The sequence below is a fragment of the Vombatus ursinus genome, unplaced genomic scaffold, assembly GCF_900497805.2.
Source record: "Vombatus ursinus unplaced genomic scaffold, bare-nosed wombat genome assembly UNPS02014794.1, whole genome shotgun sequence".
Lineage (NCBI taxonomy): Eukaryota > Metazoa > Chordata > Mammalia > Diprotodontia > Vombatidae > Vombatus > Vombatus ursinus.
Window position 1 is genome coordinate 16,847,384 of NW_020954572.1, and position 22,185 is coordinate 16,869,568.

The window sequence follows — 22,185 nt, forward strand, 5'->3', positions numbered from 1 at the left end:
GGGGATAGGAGGAGGCGTTTTGGAATTTTTTGATGTTAAAAAGAAGTCCTATGATCCTTATGCTTGAAAAGATTGGCAACCACTAGACTAGGTGAACTGGGTAAAGATCCTTTCCAACAGTCTACATTCTAATGTCTAATCCTTGCTGTTGGAGTCTGAGCAATGACTTTGGGAGACAGCAGGTAGGGGTAGAGGCTAAAGGTCAATCCAATCACTTCACCTCCCTCTGCCTTAGTTTCTTCCTATGTAAAATAGGGCGATTGGGCTAGATGCCTTTCCAGGTCCCTTTTAGCTCTATCCTATGATTCCTCTCACTGGGTACCAGATCAAAGATGCAGGCAATTTGAGTCCTCATTTCAAACTTCAAACTCAGCCTGTTTTGTTTGTTTGGTAACTTCCTTTTCCCTTTGAAGACGTCTGGACTTCATTTTAATTTGCTTTCCTATGGTTCAGTGTGTTGGACGGAGGGGTTACACAGCCTAATTTATCTGGCTATACTTTACTAAGTGAAACATTCCACTGGGAAAATACTATCACCCCCTTCACCTCCAATTTTCCCATTTCCACCATCTTTCTTTTTATTATCCCCTACTTCCACCACATTTGAGAACCAGCAAGGCTTTAGTGCAAAAAATATTGAGCTAAAAGACAGGAGACCAGCGCTCAGATGGTTGGCTCCAAAACTCAATGACTATTCTGTCAATTGACCTAATCCCACGGATCTAGTCAGAAAGAATTGAGTGAGGGGTTAGACTGCCAGTAAATCCGGAAACTTCTCTATTCTCCACCCTCCAGTTCAAGAGCTAGGTCGGTATAGGGTGAAGGGGACTCATGGCTGGGATTCCCAAAGAAACCTAGAAGATCCAACTTGTACTGTTTCATTGGTGGTCCACAGAGTCGCATTTGTTGGGGCAGAATCAATCATGATTCCCCTGAAAGCCCCCTTCCTGGGCTATTTTGGGACTCCTCCCTAGTTTCACCTCTACTGCAAGGAAGAAGGCAGCTGCATGTGGTGCGGAAGAACCCCAGAATGGGAAGAGGAGGTCACTGAGGACTAACCCATAAGCCACAAGTTGTGCAGGTCTAAGCTGGCGTCTTTTACACATCACACAGTAGAACGGGGCGCAGCCCTTAGAGTCTGGTCCTGGTTCCGCCTCTCCGTGCCCCCCGCTAGGGGGCAGCACGAGGATTCCTGAGTCCCTCCTGGGGCAGCATTGTTGCCTCGAGCACAGCGCGAGTCAGGAGTCAGGGATCGCAGAGAGGCTGGGATGGTTCAGAAAGAGGTTGCGTACAAGGTCCCATTCTCGAGGTCAGGAGCTATCGCCAGCATAGGGAGCAACATTCAAAGGGATGGAGGATTCTTGACGGCAAAGGCCCCAGAACCCACTCAGGCTGTGGAAATTAATAGAAAGCTTTTCTTCCCTCAATAAAAAAAATAAGAGTCTTTATTTACAATCGTCGCCTAACAGCCCCTGTTGATAGAGAGGAGTCACCCGCGATTCCCCGCTTGTTCTCTCCGGCCAGCAGAGAATGGAGGAGTGAGGTCCATGGGGCCGCTTCTATCCTAAACGGCTCCCACGCACCTTTCTGATTTGGGAATAAAAGTCCGCAGTGTGAAGGCCCCCTACAAGCGAATAGAGAGTTGTATGTCTGGGGTCGCCGGTTTGCATTTCTCAGGCAAGTTAAGTGGATTGCTGTAGATCTGTGGCATCACGCTCTTCCTTTGGACTACGAGGTCATCACTCAGGTCCAGGAAAGTGCGCAGGGCGCTGGGATGTGTGTAGTGTAGACATACCACCATCCCTCCTAGGAGCAGGCATAAGAAACCTGCAACAGGTTGAAGAAGGGAAGAGGGTGTTAGCGCCCCAGGTCTGGAGCCTGGCTTAACCCCAGAACTCCGGGCGGCACCTGGCCAGACCTCCACCCTTATTCCTTTTTTGTTTCAAACTTTTATTTTATTTTAAATTAAGAAATATCTATTTTATATCCCCTCGCCTCTCTCGCCCATATTAAAAAATAAAACCAAACCAAACTTTTGTAACAAATAATAACAGTGAAGCAAAGCAAATTCCTGTACTGGCCATATCCAGCCTTATTTCTGAGCCCCCACCCACTTCAGAAGTCCATTTTTCTGTCCCAGGTCCTACTGGGTTCCCTAGTCTTACACCTTTCTCTCACCTGTGGCCACCGTGGTCCAGAAGGAAGCTCCATAGCTGGGGCTGAGGAACTCCGAGCCTAAGCGGATCGGGCATAAGGGCACAGTGGAGATGGTAGCGAAGGCGAAGACTGAGAAGAATACAAAGGCTCCGGCAATCAGCAGCGAGAACCCTCCGTAAAGTGGGGCGGGCATGGAAAGCAACACGTTGGAAAGCAGCCAAAAACAAAATGCCACCCTGCAGAGAAATGGGGGAGAAAAGTGAGAGCAGCCCGGAAATGGAGAGCACTCTGTTGGGATTGCAGAAGAAGGGGTCGGGGAAACCCCGAGGGTTAAAGAAACGGACTTCTCAGCGTGGCCTAGTGGACAGACTGCTGGTCTTGCAGGCAGGAAAAGCTGTGTTCAAATACTGCCTCTGACAGTTACTAGCTATCACCTCTCTGAGTTTCAGGTTTCTTCATCTGTAAAATGAAGTGAGAGAATCGACTTCGATTACTTTTTTAAGGTTCCTTCCAGCTCTAAACCCATCTCCTTCATACTGGATACTAGGGGAGAAGTCGTCGGTCTGAGAGTCCCTGGATACCCGCCCCCCCCCCATCCATTTCTCATCCAGCCTGCCTCACCCCACCTCCACCCAGCCCCCAGCGTCTCCTGCGTTCAGAGTTAAAAGGGTAGGAGGTAAGACATCTTCCAAGAAGCTTCCTAGACAGACCCTTCCCCCATTGCTTCCTGCCCTTCCCTCGGGCAGTCGGAAATTCTAATCACAGGCTAGACTATGACGCGCTCTCGTAATCCTTTTGCCAGAACGCGAGGCGTAGCTGCAGCGAGTTGCAGAGACAGAGAGTGGGAGGTGGGAGGCCCCCAGGATATGGATGGATGGATGGAAAGAGGCTCCCAGTTTAGGTTAGAACTGCAGCCCGGCGGGTGGTTGGTATCAGCCACCGCAAAGAGTAGGAGCAATCAGTTAGGACCTGCTGACCCTACGGGTGACAGTAGTTCACAGCTTTGGTTATTGGGTTCCCTGGGCTGCAGAGCTGGTCAAGCCGGTTAGCTTAGTGTGAGACCTCACCTCCTGGCAGTGGACTCCCCCAAGTCCACTCGTGCACTCACCAGAGTGTAGCCGAAGCATAGTGTCCAGCCAGCCGGTACTGGCGATGCAGGCCACAGGGACTGACCGGGGTGAATTTCTCCGCTAGGTAGAGCACGGGGTTTGGTAGCCCTTTCTGCAGTGCCTTCTCGTACTCCTCGGCATAATTGTCTCCAAACCTCCAGCTGAACTTCTCGTTATAGTCGATAGTCTCGTTCAGCTGGTGCACTGGGGTCCCTGGAGGAGGGTGCGTAGGTGGGATCAGCAAGGGTTTGGCCAAATCTGTCTCTATGCGTGATCGTGGGGGTCTGCGCCGTGTGCAATGGGAGCAACTTCAGAGTACATCAAAATGTGGAGGGGGAACACAGTCGCAGAAGGGGAGAGATGAGAGGCTTGGCCAGGGCAGGGAAAGAGGGAGGCTTCTTAGGGACCTTAAGTCCTAGCTCTGTAGTCCTAGTTTGCCAAAATGTCCCACACATAGATACAAACATATCTTCCCACTGTCCCCAACCCTCCATCTCGGGATATGTGCTAGAATAAGACACAGAGTCACCTCTAGAATGCGAAGGGGCCAGGTAGAAGCACCTTTTCCTTTAGTCTTTCTCACCAGTGAGCGTGATGTTGACTCCTGATAGTCCAACATACAGCCCAATATCTGCACTGACTTGGGCAGAGGTGAAAGCCTTGTAGGAGGTGCTGGTTTTTACTTGGCCCGTGAACCAATCCCCGCTGAAGTGCACAGCTAAGAGAGAACAAAATGTTTTTGGAGGGTTGGGTTTTTGGGGGTTTTTTTTGGTTAGGCAATTGGGGTTAAGTGACTTGCCCAGGGTCACACAGCTAGTAAGTGTCAAGTGTTTGGTCTGAGGTCAGATTTGAACTCAGATCCTCCTGACTCCAGGGCAGGTGGTCTATCCACTGTGCCACCTAGCTGCCCAATGTGGTGGTTTGAGGGAGGAGAAGCACAGTGGGGGAACTTGTGGAGCATGGTGGTAAAGTGTAACACAGTGGGGTCATGAGGAGTAGACATAGGGCACGATAAAGGGGGTATGATGGAAAAGAAAAGCCTCTGGGAGAGATTAGAAATGAGCAAAAGGCACTCAGAGTGGCTTCGAGGGTAGTATCCACCAAGAGCCACTTCTCCAGTTCTCCTAGCCTCTCTCCTTTTCTAGGCTGCCCTCTCCCTACCCAGCAAGAGTCAAACACTCACCTACAATCTCTGCTCCAATGAACAGACTGAGGAGGATTCTAACACACCAGAACCAGCGCTGCAAGGACAGAAAGGGTCAGTAATGTTGAGAAGATGATTTTCATTACCCAACCGCTAAGAGCCTTCCTTACCCCCATTATTTGCTTTGATTCATAGCCAAGAGGATGTAACCAGCTCCTTAATAAACCTCTCCTGCTTCCCCACACTGTTTGGAACTAAACTCCAAACTATTAGAGATTGACTTCAGAGAAAATCTTGTCCTTGCCTTCCTTACCTTTGGTGCCCGTGTCAGAGGCAGAATACTAAGTTGCACCTGCTAAGGGCCTGACCCAATGAGGCATTTCTCAGGTTCTGGAGTCATACTCTTATGGCACTCCTCACACCCCATCCCTCAGGAGTCACAGATGAATGAACTTTTCTCCTTCATTCTCCTTCTCTTTCCCCATTCCAACCCATAGTCTGACATTCCTGGCTCAGCCCTTTATTCTTCTGGTCACTGGTCCATGGGACTCTTTGACTCCTGGAGTAATATTACAGAAAGGTGGATCTTCCCAGAAAGAGGAAGGTTCAAAGACTTAGTTTCCAAGAAGAGTGAGTAGTATCATGCTCACGGAGACTGATCCAATACCATTGACCTCCTTGCTGTTCTTCACAGGTATCATTCCAATTCTAGCATTTTTACCAGTTATCCTCCATGACTAGAATACTTCCCCTTCTCACCTCCACTCCTGGCTTTCTGCAAGTCTTAGCTAAAGTCCAACCTTCTACATGGAGCCTTTCCCAGTCCTTCTTAACCTTAACCTGAGTGACTTCTGAGAGTATCTTCAGTTTTTCCTAAATATAGCTTGTTTGTACATAATTGTTTGTTTGTTGTCTCTTCCATGAGACTGTGAACTCCTTGAGAGCAGGCACTGTTTTTTGCCTTTCTTTGTATCCCCAGCCCTTAGCACAGCTCCTGGCACATAGTAGGTGCTAAACTAATGCTTTTTGACCAACTACCACACAGTGAATTCTCACAGGAATCCACACAGAATAACTGTCAAGATGAGCTTGCTTCAACACATTTTTTGAAAAGCAAATGCACAATTTAAACTCCGTGGGATTGTAGGAAGTAAAGATAAAGACTTAGATCCCCACGATTCCAAGTCCTGTAGTTGGATTTATAAGCCTTTAGAATAAAGGACTCATCCATACACATCACAAGAGCACATCAACCTATATGAGCACCAAGAAATACTAATAAAAGAAACTGTCCACTACACACATAGCCATGTGTACTAAACCTAAAGTACTTTAGCTCTCGACTTTAGTGCTCCACAAACTCATCATCCAGAGAAGGGTAGACTAAGGGTGGTGAACCAGAGAGCAAAGAGATTTAAGCACTTGAAGGGAGGGGAGAGACGGGTCCTGAAAAAATCCATAGGTTGATGGTGTGAGAGTTCCAGTCTCTAGCAGCTGCAATGAGCTAAGAGCATTCTGGTTCTGGAATCGCTAAAATATGAGTGACTCCCAACTTAAAGTGTGGGAAGCTTTTCCAATAAGTTTAGGGTTCAGTACCTGGAGAAGGGATGCCCCTTGATTCAGACCCAAATTCTACCTCAGCCATTCTGGTCTGCTCTGTGTTTCCGTTTCCCCTCGGGTGACATTCACCATTCCCCCCTCTCCCCCACCCCATACCAGAAGAAGTCGAGGTTCACTAATTCCCACTATTACTGGAGACTCCAAGGTCATTTAAGAGCTGAACGGAGAAGGGTTGGAGATGGCTCACCACTCTCTTGGATCTCTCACACTCAGGCCAGAAATTCCTCCCCTTTCCTTACTCCATTGACCCTAATCTGGTGCTGGACTCCAGCCTCACCGAGTGACCACGGATTCCAGGAAGAATGAGTAGGAAACTGGCTGCCAAAGCCAGAAATACTATGATGACCACTAACAGGGGGACGCTGAAGCCGGCGGCATGACGAGATTGGGGGTAGAAAGGCAGTACACCATTGAACAACGTCATGTTGACCGTCACAGGAGGAGAGAAAGATCAAGGGGTCCGAGTGGCAGAAATCCACCTGTTTTGCAGCCTGAGATCAGGAGAGAAGGAGATTTTAATATCTGTACCCCTCCCCATTTCCTTTCCTACATCTTTCCTCAACATATTTCCACCGCACCCCACCCACCCCACACAAGGGAGCAGAGTCAGGTGAGAGATTCCCCGAGCACAGCAAGCTGCTCAATCACCAATCAAGACACAGGACAGAGCCCCAGGGATCCACCTGTCTCAGAGAGAGAAGATGAGAGCAGCCCCACGGGCATTGCGCCCCCCTGCCCTCCACTTCCCTGCCCCACATCAGGCTCCTTCAAAGTGCTTTCTGTGTTGGGGTATCTGAAGCCAGAGAGTCTGGGACTCTTTCTCACCGGTGCTGTCCAGCTCTCTAGTCTCTATCTCGATCTTGTCAGCTCCGTTTAGTTTTTTTTTTTATATCTCCGTTTCGGGCAACAGACCCTTTTATAGCAGGGAGGATCAAGTGAATTCCGTTTTTTCCTCCTGGGGTCCAGGACTGGAGGTGGGGAAAGGGGGTTATGCAAATGAAGGGCGAGGTGGTAGGTTAACTGGTCAAACCTCCGGGTGTGACTTTATGCAAATCAGAGGAAAGCGCTCTGCGTGTGGACCCGGAGCAGTAGCCAAGCCTACAGCCCAGTAGCTCACATTCAAGGCCAGACTCCGGTCTGAGCGGACTCATTGTCAAAAGACGCTGGACCTGCATGAAAACGGGAAGGGAGGGAGGTAAGTACACAAGCCGCTCTGGAAACCTGGGGGAGGAAGGGTAACCCGGGGAGGGAAAATAGAGATACAGATACAGATACAGATACACTGCAAGAGAGACGAAATCTGCCGCTCAGAGTACAAGAGAATTCGCCTTGAACAACTCCACCTTTTTACAAACGAGGAAACTAAAGCCCAGAAAAGTTAAGTAATTAGCCCGGGGTCACACCGCTAGTAAACCCCGGAGCCCTAATTCAAACCTAGATCGGGTGGTTTCACCTCAGTGCTCTCCTCACCACATTGCTTTCACAGAGAAAGAAGCATGAATCCAGTTTCATGGTTGAAGGACGAATTCTCTCCTCTCTTCCCAGAACAGGGCCTTCTAAGAAACCAATATTTGAGGACTTTATATCCTCCCCTCCCCTACCCCGCCCCACACCCCTCTACCCTATTCAGTTTGTATTATGGAATCTCCCAGCTCCTTCCCTTAATGGATCCAGAATTGGCTGACAAACTGGCCTTCGATAGCTTATCCTACATATTCCTACTCCCTGTCCACTAATTAATACCGGTCCCCTTCCCCCCACCCCGCCTCCATTTTTATTCCCATCTTCCTACCCCTGAGTAGTGTGGATTTGAGGAAGATCAAGGAGGCAGTGAGGTTCAGCGAGCAAATAGAATGTGAAATGCCTAAGGTTTTTAATAGGTGTGGGGCGGGAGGGGGGTGGGGGGGAGTATGAAGAATCATAAGCTTTTTCAGGATTAGAAAATGCCACAGAGATCTAGGCCAAACCCCTCATTTTTACAGATGAGGAAACTGAGGTTCAGAGAGTTGAGTGAATGGCAGAACCAAGGTTAGAAAGAATCCAGGTCTCCTAATTTCTAATCCAGTGGTCTTTCTATTGAACCATACTGTTACCTATATCAATATTACGAATTCCATGAAGCCATTATTGAATCAGGAAGAATCAGGGAAGCACAAATATCAACAAATGCATACCTTTTTATTCCCTATTCCCCACTCGAATGTCCTTCCCCTGTTTCACCATTCATTGGGTACTGTAGAGGTTACAGCCTATCTGAAGCCCCTAATTTCCCCAAGTGAGTCTCCACCCCTAATGACATCTCCCACTCCCCACAATTCCATCCTTACTTGGGGAACACTCCTTTTTATGTTAACCTCAGAACTGGTTTCTGCCAGGTAGTCTATTCACTACCAGGAGTGTTTTCTTTTTCTAAAATAACTTCCTTTGTCCAACTTCCACCTAGCCCCCATATTGCATTCCTTAAGGTTTCCAGTTGGCTTTTTGTGGAAATAATAATAATAATAATAATAAACATAGCAATTTCTCTGACTCCAACCTCTGGTTGAGTGATATGCAGAAGCAACATCCATATATCCCACAATACTACCCTAGGTGGGGTGGGGTGGGGTGGGGAGAGTGGACAGAAGCCTATTAAGGAACAGCAGATAAATGTCCCTGACAGAAACTTCTGGCACAGTGCCAGAGGAGATAGGTGGATCTGCTTTAGGGAGGTCTACCTACCTTGATTCCATTCCAGTTTCACTTTTTTTTTATAATGGGGGCAAACAGGGTTTGACCATCAAGGGTAGTGCTGAGAAGGGAGTTGAAGTCTGTACCTGTGCTGGCTGTAGGAGTATGGGGCTGGCTATCCCAAGCAAGTTTCATCCTCCTCACATCATCCCTTGCCCCCTAGACCCTGCCATCATCATGTTCAGTATATGGTTACTGGCAATGCAGATGGTTTTGATTGGACCCTGGGATCCAGTGGGTAAGTAATGAGGTGCCCTGGGAGGCAGGAAATCATATGGTGTGAAGCTCTTTTCCTTAGTTCTCCCTTCCAGACCTGAAGATGGGAAAAGCAGGGGCAGGGGTGAGTGAGAAAGGGTCAATAGCTTGCCTCTGTGAGTCTGGAGGACTCTACCAAATTGGATCAGCTCCCAACTCACTGAACCTTTCCTTCTCTCTGACCAGCCACCACTCAGGTCCAGCTGGTTTGGGCAGATCGAGATGTTCTAAACCTTAGGGGTGACAGCAGTCATAATTCTTGAGGGGGGGGGACCAAATGTCCTCAGGCAAGCTTTAGGAATGAGGAACGGGGGAGGGCCAGGAGCAGTTACTTGATTCTTAAGGGAAGAGGAGAAGCTCCTTATGGGGGTCCAAGGATGTCCAACAAAGGGGGAGAAGACAAGAAACTTTCTGCCTCCAGGGGCCCAGGAGTCTCTCACCATATCCTGGGAAGTTCAGCGCTATGATGGCTGGTTCAACAACCTGAGACACCATGATTGGGGTTCAGCAGGTACCTAACGGGCTTGGGCTAGCTATTGGTGGGGCTTAGGACGGTGAAGGGAAATTCTTGGCATGTATAAATACACTTTCTGAGGATGCTCAAGAGGCTGCAGAGGGGATCTTGGCCAGTAGGTGGAACCAGTTTACTCTTCCTTCTGGAGCTTCTACTCTGCTGCTGGGTAGAACCAGGAGGACCAGACCTTGACACCAGGCAGGAGTAGGGAGGTCTAGGGACCTCTTAATAGTGAACTAATAAGGGCCTAACTTTGGATGGAGGGGCTGGAGCTTGGCTAGGCCTAGGCCGGGGGTTCCTGGCCAGGAGCATAACTTCCATCCCTCCTTCCTGATCTCAGGCTCCAGACTCCAGCGTTTGGTCCCAGCTACATACTCAGATGGTGTTTACCAGCCCTTAGGGGAGCCGCATCTGCCCAACTCCCGAAGCATCAGCAACGTTGCCATGAAGGGTGCCTCTGGGAATGCCTCCTTACGAAACCGCACAGTGCTTGGGGTCTTCTTTGGTGAGGGGAATGTCCCTGATACAGTGTCACTTGCCTGGACAGAGGAATAGGGAGGATTGTGGGAACCTTACTCTTCTCAACACAAGTCCCACTGTCAGACTTGAGCTTGGTCCCAACCCTGGCCTTGCCCTCTCTCCAAAGAGACCTAGTGTAGAAAGAATAGGTTGACAGATTCCCAAGACCTTATCTCCTCTTTTCTTGTTGCCTTCCTTTTTTCTCCCTCTACCCCAAACACAAGCTGTACCTTGATCCTTTAACTCTTGGGCATAGATTCCCCAGTCCCTCCCTCTGAGATTTAGCTTTAAAAAAGAGGGCTTCTCTCTGATACAGTGATCAGGATTTGAGAGGGAAAGATGTTCAGTCTTTTCCTATCTGACCCCTTTGTCTTCCTGCCTTCAGGCTACCATGTCCTCTCTGAGGTGGTGAGTGTGGAACGGTCAGGCTGTCCTGCCGAGTTTATGAACATCCAGATCCCCAAAGGAGATGAAGTGTTTGACCCAGATGACACTGGGAGTGTGGTGCTGCCTTTCCAGAGGAGTGAGTGGGACCCACTCACAGGCAAGAGCCCTAACAACCCCCGAGACCAGGTGATTCTGGAAAAAGAGTCCACAGTCACAAAGGAGGGCTCAGTCAGGCTCCCAATTTCTTTTAGGTTCAGGATGGTGATAAAGAGCAAGGAACAGAGTTGGGCACTGAAGGGCTCTTTTTTGGGGGGGGCAGAGTGAGGGATGTTGTCTCTGGGGCTGAGGTTCACAAATGGAAATCTGGGGTGGATACTTGGGTCTCCTGGCCTCTCGTCACTACTTCTGATGTCTGTGTCCAGATCAACCAGGTGACCAGTTGGCTGGATGGTAGTGCCATTTATGGCTCTTCTCACTCCTGGAGTGATGCACTGAGGAGCTTCTCTGGGGGGGAGCTGGCATCAGGACCAGACGCTGCTTTTCCCAGGGACACTCAGGGATCCCACCTCATGTGGACAGCACCAGACCCTTCCACTGGGCAACAGGGGCCCCAAGGGATATATGGTGAGTTGAGAGTTTGGAGAGCTGTGAACCTTGGAGTGATATAGATGGGGAGGAAAGAGGAGGTAAGAGGGGAAGGATGCAGGTCAGTTTGGAGTTGGGAATCCACAAGGGCAATAGAGTTCACTTTCCTCCCCTTGTGTTGGTTGTAGCCTTCGGGGCCGAGAGGGGGAACCAAAATCCGTTTCTGCAGGCAGTAGGCCTCCTCTGGTTCCGATACCACAACCTGTGGGCTCAGAGGCTGGCCCAGGAGCACCCCACCTGGGGAGATGAGGAACTGTTCCAGCATGCCAGAAAGAGGGTCATTGCCACCTACCAGGTCAGCCCAGATCCCACCAACTTTCTGTCTTTCAGCCTCCCAGAAGGGAATAATCCTTCTCTCCACCATCAGGGCAGAGAGCTGCATCACAACTAGAACTCATATTTATACGATGCCTTAAGTTTCTTCTTCTTCTTCTTCTTTTTAAGTTCAAAGCAAAAAACATTTAATCAAACAGGATAGCATATAAAATGACAAGAAAAATGGGGGTTCTCTTGCCCATAGGTTACCACTGCACCACTGGGGTAGAACACATATGCAAAGAATATGTGACCAGAGAACAACATGCACGGTGGACGTGATTGTCCACACGGAGCTAGATTTGCCTTAAGGTTTTAAGGAAGGTTTCAAGGAAGGTTTCTTCAAAGTACTTTCCTCACCCTGACCCTATTAAGTACTAGAGCAGGGATTTGAACCTAGACTTCTTCTCAGGGTTCAGTTTCCTAAGTCCAGCCTTCTTTCCAATAGAACAAGCTGCTCAGTCCCCTTATCCGGGGTTAGACCCAAATCAAAGACAATCCAAGAAATAGAAACATCCTCAGTCTGAGGACTACATCTTTTCCCAAGGCATTCCTGCCTCAAAATATAAAGGGCAAAAGTCCCATACAAATGCAGAGCATTATTATATTTATACGGCCATCTCTCCATCCTAGAGAAAGAACACATCCGATCCAAGGACAGAGGGCATGGATAACCCCTTCCTAGTGGCCTTGAGACCCTTACCCTATAGACCAGGCTCTCTAAAGGGTCTCTAGGGAATTTGAGTGGCATTTGGTATAGTCAGAAAGAATGCTGACTTGACTGGAGTCTGAATCTCAGCTGTGCCGCTTACTGCCTACGGGACACTGGGCAGGTCGCTGGGCCTCCGTCTCTCTCATCTGTAGAATGAAGGGATTGTACTTCTAGCTCTTAGGATCCCACAAGCATCATCCCTGAGATGTCTCCTCTTTGCCCGCCTTCATCTCTCTCTCCTGACTGATTCCGACCTCTGCATCCTCAGCCCTTTCTAGTCCTTCCTTCTCGTTCTCCTTCCCCGGCCCTTGCCACCAGCCTCTCATTCCTCTCTCATCTCCTCCTCATACAGAGCATTACCCTATATGAATGGCTGCCCAGCTTCCTGGAGAAAACCCCCCCAGTGTATGAAAGTAAGTGGGGAACAGGGAGAGGGGTCACCAGTCGGGGCCCGTCGTATGGAGTGGCGGCGTAGGCAGGATCTTATGGAACGAAGAAGGGCTGGGTAGAAACGAGAGCTTGCGATCTTACTCTATCCAGGGTACAAGTCATTTTTGGATCCCAGCATCTCCCCTGAGTTTGTAGCAGCCTCCGAGCAATTCTTCTCCACCATGGTGCCTCCTGGTGTCTACATGAGGTAGGGGAGGGAGTGGGCTTGTGATGGAGAGGGACAGGGGTAGAATTTCTTCTGAGGGACTTAACTTCAGATCATCCCTCTACCCACTCCCCCAGTCCCCACACACCCATCTCCAAGGAATGATGACAAGAAAGGGAAGACAGACAAGAGGTTAGGAGACTGGAGTTGGATGTAGGATTGGGAGATGGCACATCTGGAAATCATTGCCCTTAGTATGGATTTTATGGAATGAAATGGCGACACCATCTTTTACACAAAGCCTTTCTTGATTTCCTGTCACCCCCACCCAGCAGCCACTGTCCCCTGCCACCTAAATGCCTTGTATTTGTTTTGTGTTTATTTATTTATATTTGTATATGTTGTCTGCCCCAATAGAATGTGATCCCTTTGAGGACAGGAACTATTTTGTTTTTGTCTTTGTATAGCTAGTGCCTAGCACATAGTAGACATGTAATGAATGCTAGTTGATTAATTGATTGTTGAACAACTTTCCTTGCAGAGGGATTAGAGCTGAGGGTTGGATCAAAATGGCATGCCCATGCCCAGGGTAGGAGGCTAAGGGCTTCTGTTCCTCTGCCATCCATTCAAATATCAATCAGTCACCTTCCACATGGAAGGCCCTTCTGCAAACTTCCCAGTTCCAGCCTCACCTCAACCTATTTCTACTTCAGACTTCCAATTCCCTTGGACTACTTTGGATCTTTGCTCCTTCCCCGCATGACTTCCTATCACCATCCCCACTGTTCCTTCTGTTTCAGAAATGCCAGCTGTCATTTCCAAAGCATCATTAACGAGGGCCAGGATAATTCCTCAGCAATTAGAGTCTGCAACAGTTACTGGAGTCGAGAGGTCAGCTGGGGACTTGGGGCAAGGAAAGACAGGGGTCCCAGGAGGTGGGAGCTGGTCAGAGTCTCCTGCCTCTTTTAGCTACAGCATGAAGTGACAGCTTCAGTTTTCTGGATTCGGTTATCCCAAGTTGGTTGTGGGGATTGCAAGAGTGAGGAAGAAAAGACCTTGGGCACAGCTGCTTCAGAGGGCAAGGACCAGGAAAGGAACAGAGAGTGGGAGGAGATGTTATCCAGGCCAATTGAGAGCTGACTGGGAGTCCCCAATGAGCATTCCCCATAAGTGGTCACCCAAACTCTGTTCAAACGCCTTCAGTGATGAAGAATCCATTGTCTCTCAATGCAACCCATTCCCTTTGTGGAAAGTTGTCACTCTTATGATGTTTTTCCTTACGTCTGGTCAAAATCTGCCTTTCTGAAACTTCCACCTACTGCTCAGGGGATGAGAAACAGGAGCCTGAGGGACCTCATATAAGTGCCTGGGCAGCGGGTGGAGAGTAGTGGAGGATGGCCAGGAGTAGGTCTTTTGTACTATACCTTAACAGTAATGTCCCCATTCAGAACCCAAATCTGCGCAGTGCTGAGGCAGTGAATGAACTACTCCTGGGGATGGCCTCACAGATCTCAGAGCGAGAAGACAGAATTGTGGTGCAGGACCTGAGAGGTGAGGAAGCAGACGGAGGGCTGAGATCACTATGGACTGGCTGGATCCAGGGGCTAGAGAGGTCTCAGGTCAGGAAAGATGGGAAGAGATGATGAAGTACGAATAGCATGAGCCTCCAGGCTCAAGATTAGAAAGGAATCCATCTCTTGGCCTGTGCCAGGGATGGCTGGGTCATGTTAGTCCGTTCTAGGACAGGGAGTAAAGATTCAGGCTCTGGAGATCTTGAGAACCTAGTGGTGATGATGGCCAACTACGCCCTATCTATCAATTATCAACTCTCCCTGTCTCTAACTTATACCCCCAACTCTGGCTAGATCCAACCTGAAGGGGCATCCACTGGTGATAATAGCTAGAGTGTGTGTGTGTGTGTGTGTGTGTGTGTGTGTGTATGTATATATATATATATATATATATGAGTATACAGTACTACATATGTATATTATATATATATGCTATATGTGTGAGTATATATGTATACACACATATACATACATACATTTATAGATATAGATATATTTTTGAAGTTTGTAAAGCACTTTACAAATATTACTTCATTTTTTTTTCTTACCACAACCCATTTTTTAACCCTCATTTTACAGATAAGGAAACTGAGGTAGATAGAGGTCAAGTGACTTGCTCAGGGTCACACAGATAGTTAAGTTTCTAAGGCTGGATTCAAAAATCAGGTTTTTCTAACTCCAAGTTCAATGCTCTATCTATTGTGCCCCTGAGCTTCCTGTGGTCAGTGAGGGCTGGCTCTTCTCTCTCCTGGAGTGAGGGTGGGGGCAGTGACTAAAGACTAAAGAGAAATGGGTAAAATGAGGAAATGGTGGTGGTGGTGCCAGGGCCTCCAGCCTGATCCAGCCTCTGATGTGGGACTGGCTGCTTATCTGGTTTTCTCAGATTATTGGCCTGGCCCTGGCAAGTTCTCTCGAACAGACTATGTGGCCAGCAGCATTCAGAGGGGCCGAGACCTGGGACTGCCCAGCTACAATCGGGCCCTTGAAGCCATGGGGTTGAAGACCCTGCAGAACTGGAGCACCCTCAACCCTAACCTGGAGCCTGAGGTGAGGAATACTCCCTAGTCAGGAATGGTCCTCAGAAAAGCTCTCCTTCCCAGGCCAAGTGTCCCCACCCCGATTCAAGCCCCTTTAGGTTGCCAACTCTCCTGGGTCAAGCAGGACCTCAGAACAGGAATCAAACTCACTAATCCCCAGATACCTGACAGTGTCCCAGAGTGTTCAAAGAGAAGCACTGAGCCCTCAGCCAAGAGGACTCAGGGAGGATCACCCCAAAGAAAGATCTGGATCATCCAAACAGGGGTGAGAGGGAGAATCGGAAGTCTGGAATAAAAAGTTGGACTGCAGACACAAGGTTGCTGTCTCTAGAGATGGGAAGACATCAGTCTCCTCCCAATACCCAGAGCTATTACTAGGAAATGCCAGCACCTGAGGCACATCCATTTGGGAGAGAAAGAAGAAGGGAGGAAGGCACAAATCCCAGAGAGATTGCGGGTGACCCCAGAGGGAGCTGCAAGGGGAAGGCAAGAAGTCTTGGGGAACACAGCCTGGCTATGGGGACAGTGATGGGGAGAGAAGGTCCATGACTTCCTCTGACCTAGTCTAACTTGTGAGTCTCCTTCAACCTCTTTTGTCCTCACCACCCTCCCTCCCCCCATTCATGAGAGAACAGGCTGATTAAGGAGCCTCAGTGTATGAGGAAAGCACTCTTCAAGCCATGTGAGGAGGAAGCATGCCTTCCTATTCTACTTCCAGCACTTGGAACAAAGTCCTATTTGCCTTGCCCTAGTTACGATTCTTCATTCCCAGATCCTGGAGGCAATAGCCACCTTGTACAACCATAACCTGTCTCATCTGGAGCTGCTCCCGGGGGGCCTCTTGGAGAGCTACAGAAACCCTGGACCCCTGTTCAGCAACATTGTCTTTGAACAGTTTGTTCGGTTACGAGACGGGGATCGTTACTGGTTTGAGAACACGAGAAATGGGTGAGGGCCTGTCTGGAATTTCCAGAGACCTCATCCCCAAAACTGGCCTCCAGTAGAGATACCAAATCCTCACACCCTCTGACACTCAACCCTAGCCTAGGCTTCAGGCAACACCTCCATCCTTTACACTCCTTTGAATGAACCCCAGAAATCTCCTGTCTGATAAGCATCCCCAGCATGGCCCCTAGTCCTTGTTTTCTTTTACCCCTACCATGAACCCTGAATCCTCAGACCAGCTATATTCAGACCTTCTCATTCTTTCCTACCCCTGCCACTTCACCTCATAATTTCTGCAACCTTTTCCTGATACCGGCTCCTGGGGCTGTAAGGGTGCTGCAGATCTGCCCTCCTCTCCCTTCATTCCAGTAATTCTCAGTTTCTCTCCTGCCTCCATCTAGGTTGTTCACAGTTGATGAGATTGATGAGATTCGAAACACAACCCTCTATGATGTCTTGGTAGCTGTCACTAACATCAGTTCTAGTGACCTGCAGGCCAATGTGTTTTTCTGGAATAATGGTAAGTGGCCATGGAAGAGGGGCCCTGAGAGAAGGGACCTTGAAGAGATTTATTGGGAGGAGTGACCCCAGAGGGAGTCACTGTGGAAGTGACCATTGTTGTATGACTCTGGGTGTGACACAGACAAGTGTCTTGGAAGACTCAATGTCATGTCCCATACAGGGCTGTGAAGCCTCAGGTAGAAACTTCAGCAACCCAGTGGTTTAAGCTGGGTAGTAGATGCAAGGAGTCAGGATCGGGGGATATGAGGGTGAGATATGCTATGCAATAAGATCAATGGGGTGTTCAGAGGTGCCCATAGGTAAGCAAGAGTTGGAGAGGAGGCAGAATATCCTGGTGCTTTTGGTGCCCAGAACAGAAAGAGAGGGAAGGTGGGTGAGGGGCAGAATCTTTAGGGAACAATTCCTTGCCTGAAGTTCTGCTGCTTTTCTTTTCTCTAGGAGACCCCTGCCAACAACCCCAGCAGCTTAAAGATGGTATCTTGCCCCCTTGCGTAAATATGACAGTACTTGACTATTTCAAAGGAAGTGCTCCTGGCTTTGGGATTACTATTGTAGCCCTCTGCCTTTTCCCTTTAGGTAAATAATTCCAACCTACTGTTTCTCTCCTACTCCCTCTATTTTTCCTTCCCCAAGCCTCCCCAAATTATAAGCCATTCCCCTGGTTGTCATAGAGCTCCTGTCTACAACATCCTAATACACACCATATGAGTCACCCAGATACCCTTTTCTGGGGTCTAGCTTCAAGGATGCCAGGGGAGGCAATGGCAGGAACTCTCAGGGAAACTTGGTGTAATGGAGGAGGGGGGAAGAGTTCTGCTCTCATCAGCCCCGGCTGACCCTCAGGTTTCACTTTTTCCTTCCCCACTCCAGTGAGTCTATTCATTGCCTGGGTGGTGGCACATTTCCGAAGAAGAGAGTTCAAGAAGCTACAGAAGAAAGAGAAACAGCACACAAAGAAGGAAATGCCCATGGAGGGGGTAGCAGGTGAGAAAAGGAGGAAGGGAGAGGCCAGGTGAGATGGGGGTAAACTGAGGGAAGGGATCCAGGTGAGATGGAAGTCAAATCAAGGAGGGAACACATGAGGTGGAGTTCAATGGAAAGAAGAGATCCAGGAGAGGTGAAGGTCAGGTGAAGAAGAGGTGAGATGAGATGGAGGTTAACAGAGGGAAGGGATCCAGGTGAAGGTAGATTCCAGATGAAGAGGTCTTCCAAATGAGCAGGACCAATTTAAGTGACAAAGAGTCTACCTGAGGAAGTCTACCTTAGGATAGGGGTTGAAAATCTAGCCTTCAGCTCTCCCTCTATCCTATTCCACCCTAATCCCCTTCTCTTCACCAGCTATGGAGTGGCCAGGCCCAGGCATGAGGAGCTGTCCCATCTACCTACAGCTGCTCCCAGAGAGATCCCTTCAAGTGGTAGATGAACACCTGTCTTCGATCCGGACCATTCAGCTCCAGCCTTTACAGCGTATGAACCTGATCCAGTCAAACAACAGTGGCCGCCGGACACTGCTATTCAAGATCCCCAAGGAATATGACCTAGTATGATCCCTATGAACTACCCCTTTGTGCCTACTTCCCAACCTCCTATCTCCTGCTTGCCACACCCTTGATTCTTGGTTTCTTTTTAGAAGTGACCCAAACTCGGGCCCACTTATCCTATTACAGCCTCCCTTTGCTCACTACCCTTAGTTAACCTTTCCTCCCATTATGGCTGTGCTGAGAAGAATTATTGCACCCTTCCCTCATCCAGAGGGTCCCTCTGGATTTGGGGGGGATGCCATGTGGGACACTGAACTAGAAGCCTAAGCTCCGAGCACTCCTTCATTTGTTCTTGTCCTAGGTGCTGATGTTCAACTCCGAGGAGGAGCGCAGTGTCTTTATCCAGCACCTTCAGGATTACTGTGCCCATTGGGACCTGGACTTTGAGCTGTCGGACATGGAGGAACGCGACCTGTTCAAAAAAGCTGTGACCAAGCTGCAAAGGGAGCATATCCTAGAGATCTTTTTTAGGCACCTTTTTGCACAGGTACCATAGCTAATGGGGTAGGCAGGGGGTGGGTAGCTAGGGGGAATGGAAAACTTGAACTGGGACAGAGCTCTTCTAAGGTGAGGCCTGTTCCTGTGCTAGCCATTCCCACCACAAAAGCTAAATGGGCATCTTCACTGCTGGCAGAGGAGCAGGACCTCTTATCTATTCTTCTTCCAGATATTCCTCAATGTTGGTCATTTTTGCTCTAGAGTCATTTTTATAGTTATTTAGAGGGGTTTGGGGGAGAGCTCAAGCAAGTCACTGCTTTTACTCTGCCATCTTGGGGCCCTCCCCAATGTGGGTCATCTTTACTCAACCTGTTTATCTTGAGTGTCCCTATAACAGCTTTCAGTTTTCTCCTAGCTCTCAAGCTCCTGGGAGAAAATGTCTCCTGAGAGTAGCTGTCTGGGTTCTAATTTCCTTCCCCAGTCCCAAGTAGCAAGGACCACAATGACTAAAATCAGAAATCCTAGGGAACAGCTATATTTACCAGTGCAAAGGCATGGAGATAAAAATTAGAGTTTCACGTGGAAGGAACAGAAATAAGGCCAGTTTGGTTGGATCCCAATTTATGGCAGGAGTAATGCCCAGTGAGGTTGGAGAGATAGGTTAGGGCTTTAAAAACTAAACTCCAAGGTGGTACAGATTGTTTCATTCTTTGTTTTTGTATCCCTGGTGCTTAGCACATAGTAGGCACTTAATAAATACTTATTGATTGATTCATTCATTCATTCATCCAGCAATTACCTTTTTCCAAGAAAATAACAACAGCCCACTTTATGGTTTATAAAGTATTTTTTCACAGGAATCAAAAAGCACTGGATTATACTTTGCTTCAAAGTGATAAAGTCAGTTGTTATAGTAGAAAGAGTCCTGGATTTGGACTTTTGCTTTCTTCTCTGGCCCTCAGTTTTCTCATCTGTAAAATGAGAGTATTGGACTCATTGATCTCTAAGGTTTCATACAACTCTAAAAATCCAATGATCTAGTTAAAATTTTCAGAGCTTGCCTTGATCCTCTGGTCATGAAGCATCTAGCTTCTCCATGACTCCAGAAGAGAATGGCACCCTCCCCCCATTTGGGATTTGTTTATTTAGGATCAGCTACATGGCCCTCTAGACTAATCTTAATGGTCCATTTTAACAATTTCAAATCGACTCTTTTTTAAATATTTTCTTCTGAACTTAACAAACACCAAATAAAATGGTTGTTTTCATATACAGAGTAGAACAGAATAAGAGGATTGTAGATGAAACTGTAGGTCTCTATTGTGTACTTGCTTTTCTTTTAAGGTATGTAATTGATTCAACTTCTAGTCTTCAGAGTTTTTCAAGTTTACTCTCTAGCAAACAGAAAACCTCTAAAGTATTGGTAAACTTTTGGTTAGTTCTTTAGCTAGCTAGAAATTTCCCTTTCCTTGGCCCTAAAAGGGAGGAAGGTAAAGTGTACCCTAAAGTGTACCTAAAGGTAAAGTTGACCCTAATAAATGTTGAACTGAAATAGAGCCATCATATACAATTTTTCCAAAATATCTGTTACCACGTATAACGTATGTCAAATTGATTGCCTTCTCATTGAGAGGGGTAGAGGAGGGAGGGAGAGAATTTGGAACTCAAAATTTGAAAAAAGAATGTTAAAATTGTTTTTACATGGAATTGGGAAAAAAATAAAATATTAAATTACAAAATATGTTATACTTGCTCCTAGGAGAGGAAAATGATACTTAGAGCTGGCTCCTCCCCCAGGCCTGAACTCTTCTCTTCCTTTCTTTCCTCCACCATCCAACTTTAGGTGCTGGACATTGACCAGGCAGATGCAGGGAGCCTGCCCCAGGACTCATCTCAGAAGGTGCGAGAGGCCCTGGCCTGTGAGCTGAGCAGGGCAGAATTTGCAGAGTCTCTTGGTCTTAAGCCTCAGGCCATGTTTGTAGAGTCCATGTTCTCTCTGGCTGACAAAGACAAGAATGGCTACTTATCCTTCCGGGAATTCCTAGACATCCTGGTCATCTTCATGAAAGGTAAAGGAGGGGAGGTGATGAACTGGTCTAGGCTGGGGCTGGCTACACATCTAAAGAGCCTCAAGAACTCAAGAGTTCACATTGCTCCCTTCCTTGCCCTGACCTGGCTGTTCTCTGATCCCTGGGTCCCCAGTCTGACTTGAGGGCTTAGTGACCTTCCCATCTACTGAAATGGACCCTGGTCTAAGAAAGTAGCCAAGGGACTCCAAGCTAGGAGGTTGGTAGAAATCTCAATTTCTCTCCCTATCCTCCTAGGTTCTCCAGAGGATAAGTCCAAGATCATGTTCACTATGTATGATCTAGATAAGAATGGCTTCCTCTCCAAGGAGGAGTTCTCCACCATGATGCGGTATGGCAGTTCTGGAGGTTGGGATGGTTCCAGAAAAAAACAGTCACAGAAAGGGAATTTTTTTTTCAATCAAAAACAAGGTTGATTAAAGATCCGCCATATTAGCCATACTCTTAAGGAATCTGAGCATGTGTGAGCTATTGACTAGATTATAAGAATCTAAGCACCTTAATGGGGACAAGATGGACCTTTTATACAGAAAGACTGTGGCCCCTGGCCAAGTAGTTTGGGGTGAACAGGAAAGGTCTAAGGAGGATCTAGATGGGAGTGGCCAGTAAATTGGGGTGAACAGAACTCCTGGGACCTGGACCACCGTGGCCAAGGGAGAACGGAGCCTAGCTAGGATTAAGGATGAGAAATGGCCAGGGGCCATAGGGAGTTAAGACAATGGAGAGCTAGGCTAGATTAAGGGTAATGGAGAACTGGGAGGTTGGGTGTGGCCACAATGAAAGGCCAGTTGATGGGATTATAGCCTCAGGGGAAAGACAGATTTGGCCAGGTGGGAAAGTTCAGGGTTTTTCCTTTCTGGGGTCCAGATCCCAACCCCATCATTCCCCCCTCAAACAAATGGGACCCAAATTCTTTTGGTGTAAGGGGAGAAGGTCTTGCCTTCTGAAACTGCTTCCTGCTGGCAAGGGGCATAGAATATTCCCTGCCTCGAGGGAGTCCCAAATATTTTGGGTAATATTTCCAAATATTCTGCAATCTAAGCCCTTTTTTGTTCTATTGCAGAGCTAGAGAACAATTAATGTGCATCTTTTTCATAATAATTTTAATACACTTGAAGACTATTCTTATGTAACACATCAATCTTCTCTTTGGTTAAGCAGTCCACAGTTCTCTAATCTTTCTATCTCTTTAATAATTGCTTTTACTCTGGGCCTCACCACTTTCTTCACTTCCTTCTCAAATTACAGAAACACAAATTAGACACAGTCCTCTCACAGTGTTAGAGCAATGCCAAGTATAATAGAAAACTCACTCCCCAGTTCTTGCAAATTTCATGGGTCA

The 22,185-nt window shown here is 47.9% G+C and overlaps 2 protein-coding genes across 2 annotated transcripts in view; one reads left to right on the top strand and one right to left on the bottom strand.

Annotated features, from left to right (window-relative positions):
- Positions 1-70: 70 nt before the first annotated feature.
- Positions 71-6,454, bottom strand: DUOXA2 (dual oxidase maturation factor 2). The gene is made up of 6 exons (XM_027870236.1): positions 6,308-6,454; positions 4,450-4,507; positions 3,850-3,984; positions 3,266-3,479; positions 2,179-2,393; positions 71-1,827 (listed from the first exon to the last, which is right to left on the bottom strand). Exons 1-6 carry the CDS (start codon positions 6,452-6,454, stop codon positions 1,625-1,627), a joined length of 972 nt encoding a protein of 323 aa, XP_027726037.1. The 3' UTR covers positions 71-1,624.
- A 2,924-nt stretch (positions 6,455-9,378) lies between these two features.
- LOC114049002 (dual oxidase 2-like) overlaps positions 9,379-22,185 on the top strand; it is a 28,265-nt gene continuing 15,458 nt past the window's right edge. The window contains exons 1-18 of the mRNA XM_027870182.1: positions 9,379-9,526; positions 9,870-10,034; positions 10,434-10,621; positions 10,858-11,059; positions 11,209-11,375; positions 12,460-12,520; positions 12,648-12,744; positions 13,503-13,593; positions 14,151-14,253; positions 15,157-15,320; positions 16,083-16,258; positions 16,657-16,775; positions 17,216-17,353; positions 17,648-17,761; positions 18,116-18,318; positions 18,620-18,805; positions 20,600-20,825; positions 21,081-21,174. Of these exons, the coding sequence (XP_027725983.1) occupies positions 9,379-9,526; positions 9,870-10,034; positions 10,434-10,621; positions 10,858-11,059; positions 11,209-11,375; positions 12,460-12,520; positions 12,648-12,744; positions 13,503-13,593; positions 14,151-14,253; positions 15,157-15,320; positions 16,083-16,258; positions 16,657-16,775; positions 17,216-17,353; positions 17,648-17,761; positions 18,116-18,318; positions 18,620-18,805; positions 20,600-20,825; positions 21,081-21,174 (2,642 nt within the window). The remainder of the gene's footprint in view (positions 9,527-9,869; positions 10,035-10,433; positions 10,622-10,857; positions 11,060-11,208; positions 11,376-12,459; positions 12,521-12,647; positions 12,745-13,502; positions 13,594-14,150; positions 14,254-15,156; positions 15,321-16,082; positions 16,259-16,656; positions 16,776-17,215; positions 17,354-17,647; positions 17,762-18,115; positions 18,319-18,619; positions 18,806-20,599; positions 20,826-21,080; positions 21,175-22,185) is intronic.